Source organism: Dasypus novemcinctus, chromosome 10 (genome assembly GCF_030445035.2).
Source record: "Dasypus novemcinctus isolate mDasNov1 chromosome 10, mDasNov1.1.hap2, whole genome shotgun sequence".
Classification (NCBI taxonomy): domain Eukaryota; kingdom Metazoa; phylum Chordata; class Mammalia; order Cingulata; family Dasypodidae; genus Dasypus; species Dasypus novemcinctus.
In genome coordinates this window covers 16,619,204-16,626,197 of record NC_080682.1, presented here as the reverse complement: position 1 = coordinate 16,626,197, position 6,994 = coordinate 16,619,204, and the positions used below count along the sequence as shown (strand labels likewise).

The window sequence follows — 6,994 nt, the reverse complement described above, 5'->3', positions numbered from 1 at the left end:
CAAGGTCACACAACCAATAAATAGTGCTTTAGAAGCTTACTTTAAGTATTTCAGGCTATTGGCAGCCACCCTCCAAGATGGCCCCAGTGAGCCCTGCCTCCTCTTTTCACACCCTTTTGTAGTCCCTCCAGCAATGCACCAGGACAGGTTGCTCAGTTTGACCCATAGAATACTGGAGAAATGATGGTACATCTGAGCTATAAAGGAAACTGAGGCTTCTGGCTTGGATGCTTTCTCTCTGTTAGACATTTTGTTCTGGGGCAAGCTAGTTGCTATGTTGTGAAGAGTCATATGAAGAGGCCCATATGGTGAGGAACTAAGGCCACATGAAGGAAATTAGGGGTATATCTTTCAGTCCTAATTAAGCCTTCAAATGACTGGAGCCCCCAATGACATTTTGACTGGCAACATTATGAGTATCCTGAGCAAAAGCCACCCAGCCTGGCTGTTCCCAAATTCCTGACTCTCAGAAAATGTGTGAGATAATAAATGTTTATTGGTTTAAGCCACTAAATTTTGAGGTAATTTGCTATTTAGCAATATGTAATTAATACAATGTTCCTGCAATGTCTCAGGATAATGATTCTACAGAGTAATGATCATTACATGATATTAAAGAGGTAGACTGAAAATATGAGAGATTTATTTCAGAATTCAGCCTAAAATAATTTTTTAAAATAGCTAATATTTATTGAAGAGCTTTTAGGCTATTTCTAGACTTACTACATTAATTATCTCATTAAATCCTCACATTATTAGCCACATATTTCAAATGAGGAACAGAAAGGTTAAATAACTGACAGTTTTAGTTTCCTAGCTTCTCAAGCAAATATCATGCAATGAGTTGGCATAAATAATGAAAATTTATTAGTTCCTGGGTTTGAATCTAGAAAAATTCAAATCAAGGCATCTTCAAGGCTATACTTTCTTCCCACAGACTGACATTCTGGAGCTGCCTGCTGGCAATCCTTCGCCCTTGGCTCCTCTCTCACATGGCTGTGCATATGGCAGTCTCTCCTGGCTTCTCCCTTCTCTTCCAGGTTCTCTTGATGTTCAGCTTCTGACTGTTCCCTTGTGGCTTTCTCTCTGTCTGAATTTCATTCTGCTTATAAAGGACTCCATTAATAGAATTAAGACCCCTATCCTGATTGAGTTGAGACACACCTTAACAGAAGTAACCCCATCAAAAGGTCCTACTAATAATGGGTTCAAGCCCACAAGAAATGGATTAGATTTAAGAATATGTTTTTCTGGGGTACATAGCTCAAAACCACCACAATCTTCCCTCCAGACCCCCAAAAAAGACACGTTCTTTCTACATGCAATACATATTCATTCCATCACAATATCCCAAAAGTCTTAAGTCATTTCAATAACAATGCTAAGTACAAAGTCTCAAAATCAGTCATTGGTGTGGTCTGTCCTGGGGCATAATTCCCTTCTCTCTGTTGACCTGGGAAACCCAGAGAACAAGTTAGCTGCTTCCAATTTACAATGGAGGAACAGGTATAGGATAGAAATTCCCATTCCTGTAGGGAGAAACTGGAAGGAAAACAAGGGTCATAGGTCCCAAACAATGCCACAACCCAGCAAGGCAAACTCCTTTAGATTTCAAGGTCTGAGAGTTACTTATGGATCAATATCTTGTCCCTCAGGCCTAATTGGGTGACAGCCACAACTCTTCCCAAGTGCTTGTGTACACTCCTCAAACACAGGGATGAAGGTCCATCCTCTCTGAGCACTGGGATGGTGACCAGGCTCTCCATGAATGCTGGGGCACAGGCCCCACTATCTCTGCACATTGGGGTAGTGGTACTTTTCCTAAACAATGAGGCAGAAGACCCACCACCTCCAAGCACAGTGGTGTGTACCCACCCTTACCACACTCAAGAGTGGGCCTGGCCTCTTGGCCCAAGGAGATACGTTTGGTCCAGACCTCACCTTCGGCCCTTTTTATTTTTAAAGATTTAGTTATTTATTTATTTCTCTTCCCTTCCCTGCCCATCCCGGTTATCTGCTCTCTGAATCCATTTTGCTGGGTCTTCTTTTTTGTCCGCTTCTGTTGTTGTCAGCAGCACGGGAATCTGTGTTTCTCTTTGTTGAGTCATCTTGCTGTGTCAGCTCTCTGTGCTTGCAGCACCATTCCTGGGCAGGCTGCACTTTCTTCTGCGCTGGGCGGCTCTCTTTACGAGGCGCACTCCCTGCGCATGGGGCTCCCCTATGTGCCATGGCACTCCCTGAGCCACTCCCTGCTCATGGGCCAGCTGCACACGGGTCATCATCAGCACTGCTCATGGGCCAGCTGCACACGGGTCAAGGAGGCCCGGGGTTTGAACCACGGACCTCCCATGTGGCAGACGGACACCCTAACCACTGGGCCAAGTCCGCCGCCTGGTTCTGCCCTTGAAGTCTTTCTTCCTTCCATTTGTACTTTCTCTGTCCCTGTCAGTCCAGAAGGACAGTAGATCTGTTTATAAATTTCACAAAAATCTTTTTGGGTTTTGCATGCAGTTCACAGGGATCCAAACCAGAGAGTTTTCCACAGATCCTTCCTGCATAACTGCATTTCCAGTCCTGACTTCCACTGAAATGACTGACTGGATCCATGTTCAGTTAAACCCTCACATGAAGCCCTATTCTCTGAGGACTTACTTTCTAGAAGTTCCAGGAGGACTTACTTTCTAGAAGAGCTGCTTATGGTCCTAGTCTCAGAGCACACTATCAGATAAGCTCAGAATTTCCCAAACCATCAATTTCTGGTTTCTTTGTGCTTAAAAGTTCAGTATTCAGCATATCTCTTTCCTCTAACATTTTACTACAAATCTGCAAGAAGAAATCAGGCTGCAGTGCCCACTCTCAGCTTAGAAATCTCTTCAGCTAAATACCCAAGCTCATTGTTTTCAAGTTCTGCCATCCATCCTGTATCAGAACTCAATTTTGCCAAGTTCTCTTACACTTTGAAACAATGATGACCTTTCCTCTAGTTTCTAATAGCACACTCATCATTTCTTTCTTAGCATTCATATTTCTACCAACAGTCTCTTCAAAGCAATGTAGACTTTTTCTATAAAACACCTCACAATTCTTCTGGCCTCTATGCGTTACCCAATTTCAAAATGTTTCTACATTTTTTGGTATTTGCAATGGCAGCACCCCATTCCCAGTACCAAAATCTGTTTTGGTTTCCTGGGTTGCTCAAGCAAATATCATGCAATGAGTTGTTTTAAGCAATGGGAATTTAATTCATAGTTTTGAAGCTAGGAAAAGTCCAAATCAAGGCATCATCAAGGCAATACTTTCTTCCCAAAGACTGGCATTCTGGGGCTGCCTGCTGGTGAGCCTTGGGCCTGGGATTTTCTGTCACATATCAATGCATATGGCAGCCTCTGTGGCCACTCCCTCCTGTTTCAATTTCCACTGACCTTTAGCTCTTGCTTCCTGAGGCTTTCTCACTGTGTTTGAATTTCATTTGACAGGACTCCAAAAGTGGGATGAAGACCCATCCTGATTAAGTTGGGCCCACCTTAACTGAAGTAACCTCTGAAGTAACCTCATAAAAAGGTCTTACAGTGGGTTCACATACATAGAAATGGATTAAGTTTAAGTACTTGTTTTTCTGGGGTACATAGCTTCAAACAACCATACTGGCCAAAGATTAAATAGCTAGAAAGTAGCAGAACCATGATCTAAAATCACCTAGTCTGGTTCCAAAGGCCCTTCTCTTAACCACTATCTAAACAGCTCCAGGAAATTCTTGAACTCAGCAGGGCTTTTTTTTTTTTTTTTTGCCACCACTAATCAGCTTAAAGTTAAATGTGCAAGAGGCAAAGCCTAGTTAATCATGGCTTATGGCTAATAGAGGTTTAAATTGTTGGTACGCAATGGGCAAAAACAATCTTAACTTAGTGTGGTAGATTGAATTATATACCCCAACAACAATAGGTCCTTAATCTTAATCTGCTTTCCTGTGAGGGTAAACGTATTTGTAAATAGAAACTTTTGAAGATGTTATTTATAGTTAAGATGTGACCCAGTTGAGTCAGAGTAGGCCTTAATCTGTATTACTGGAGCTCTTTTCAAGTAGAAAAAAATCAGATGCAGTCAGTCAGAGAGGAGCAAAAAGAGTAGACGCAGGAGAGGGAGATGGCCATGTGCAGAGGCAGAATTACAAACTCCAAAGATTGTGACAAGCCAGCATCAGAACGCAACAGAGTCTGGGGAGAAAGCATGGTCTTGCTGATTTTGGATAAACCATGAACCAATAACTTACTTTTTTTAAGCCAGCCCATTGTGTTATATTTGTCAAAGCAGCCTGGCAAACTAAGACACCTAGTCACAAAGCAATTAAGTATAACATTGTTTAAAATAATTGAATGTAAAAGCTCAAAAAGGCCTATAAATCACTTTGACTTCAAAACTGACAGAATATGGAGCAAAGGATTACAAAGGCATATAAGGAAACTTCTGGGGGTGAAGAGATGTTCATTACCCTGGTTGGGGTAATGTTTTCATGGGTATGTGGGTATGTGTCTATATACTCAAAATTCATCAACTTGTCACTTGTTTTTTTTAAGATTTATTTATTTATTTAATCCCCCCTTGTTGTTTTGTGCTCACTGTCTGTTTTCTGTGTCCACTTGCTGTGTGTTCTGTGTCTGCTTGTCTTCTCTTTAGGCAGTACCGGAACCAATCCTGGGACCTTCCAGAGTGGCAGAGAGGTGCTCAATTTCTTGCACCACCTCAGCTCCCCAGTGTGCTGTGTCTCTCACTGTCTCTCCTCTGTGTCTCTTTTTGTTGCATCATCTTGCTGAGCCAACTCTCTGCATGGATCAGCACTCCACATGGGCCAGTACTCCAATCAGGCCAGCTCACCACATAGGCCAGCTTGCCCTCACCAGGAGACCCCAGGTATCAAACTCTGGACCTCCTATATGGTAGGCAGGAGCCCAATCACTTGAGCCACATCCACTTCCCATATACACTTAAAATATGTGCAATTTATTGAATATATGTTACACCTCAGTGAAGATGATTTTTTTTTTTAAAGGAAGAAAGTAAGCTGCAAAGGGCAATTTCATTTTAGGCAGTTGGCAAAATCACAATATCTGGATACCTATCAACACTTAAAAAACAGGATGGGAAGGAGGGAAAAAAGTTGAACTGGATTTATAAGAAGGGTATTTTGATCCTGAAGGTTGAAAATGTGTGTTTGTTTACATTTGTTCTAATTGTTTTATCCTTTGGTAAACCTGTTTTTAACTGTTATATTAGATAATAGTTGAAATTATTTCAGAGTTCTATTTTATCAGAAAAGTATAACAGCATGGATTTTTTTTTGTCATCATTTCCCAAATGTGTAAAAGCCAGATCTGCAAAATGTTAATTGGTGGTATCTGAAAAGGGAAAATGGTCTGTGACAAACTCATGCTAAACAAATTAAACAAGTCTCTTCATTTTTCAGAGATTTTAGTGAATTTCCAAGATAGTAGAGAATATTATAAAATTATGTGACCATGATATTTTTGTAATGATTTTATGAACATTCCAATGAAGGTGTTTCAATTAATTACACCCACTGGAAATCCACAATTTGGTTTGTTCTAAGAAACTCAACTAACACCAACTACTGGGGATAGCTTACTGAATTGCAGGCAACCATACTCAAAAGAAAAACATCTCATTTCCTAAAAACTAACCCTGAAATAATTCCAATTGTATATCTCACATTCTTTTCGTTTTTAATGATATACCTTCTATAAAAAAAATATTTTCTCCCCAGGTTTTTAAAGAAGAAACATGATTCAATGCAACAGGGAAATTACACCAGGGTGAAGGAATTTCTTTTCCAAGGACTGACCCAGTCCCAAGAGCTGAGCTTGCTCTTATTTCTTTTCTTATTTTTGGTGTACACAGCAACTGTGATGGGAAACCTCCTCATCATGGTCACAGTGACTTGTGAGAATCGCCTTCACACGCCCATGTACTTCCTGCTCCGCAATCTCTCTGTCTTGGACTTCTGCTTTTCCTCCACCACTGCTCCGAAAGTACTGGTAGACCTTCTTTCAAGGAGAAAGACCATCTCCTTCAATGGTTGCATCACCCAGATGTTTTTCTTCCACCTCCTCGGTGGGGCTGACATTTTCTCTCTCTCTATGATGGCATTTGATCGTTACATGGCCATCTCAAAGCCCCTGCACTACGTGACCATCATGAGTAGGGGCCGATGCACTGCACTCATTGTGGCCTCCTGGGTGGGGGGCTTTGTCCACTCCATCGTGCAGATTTCCCTGTTGCTTCCCCTCCCTTTCTGTGGGCCTAATGTTGTCGATGGCTTCTACTGCGATGTCCCCCAGGTCCTCAAACTTGCCTGCACCAACACCTTTGCTCTTGAGATCTTAATGATTTCCAACAATGGCCTGGTCACTACCCTATGGTTTGTCTTTCTCCTGGTGTCCTACACAGTCATCTTGATGATGCTTAGGTCTCACACTGGAGAAGGCAGGAGGAAAGCCATCTCCACCTGCACCTCCCACATCACTGTGGTTACCCTGCATTTTGTGCCCTGCATCTATGTCTATGCTCGGCCCTTCACTGCCCTCCCCATGGACAGAGCTGTCTCCATCACCTTCACTGTGATCATTCCTGTCCTGAACCCCATGATCTACACCCTGAGAAACCAGGAAATGAAGTCATCCATGAGGAAACTAAGGAGAAGACTTGTACCTTCTGAAAAGGAATAGATGCTATGAAGTCCAGACTGAAAATTCAGAATGAAAAATTATTTTCTCACAACACAATAGGAGGTCCTACTCAATATACCATCTTGAGACAAAATCCTTATCTTTGTCCCATGGCAGAGTCCTGTAATAAGGCTGGCCTGAGACAATCATACCTGTAGGCTTGTCTCATGGTGAGGTTCTTGGCCACTTAGTCTCAGATCCATAAATTGTCAGGTCTTAAAAGACTCTAACGTTTATGTGACCTTCGTGCCTCA

At 42.0% G+C, this 6,994-nt stretch overlaps 1 protein-coding gene across 1 annotated transcript; it reads left to right on the top strand.

The window, feature by feature from the left end:
- The first annotated feature begins 5,804 nt into the window (after nt 1-5,804).
- Nucleotides 5,805-6,740, top strand: LOC101425944 (olfactory receptor 4D11-like). The gene has a single exon (XM_004456754.1). It carries the CDS (start codon nt 5,805-5,807, stop codon nt 6,738-6,740), a length of 936 nt encoding a protein of 311 aa, XP_004456811.1.
- Nucleotides 6,741-6,994: the final 254 nt, after the last annotated feature.

Excerpts from the sequence above, each read along its gene's own strand:
- LOC101425944 (XM_004456754.1), top strand. The coding sequence starts at position 5,805 with ATGCAACAGGGAAATTACACCAGGGTGAAGGAATTTCTTTTCCAAGGA.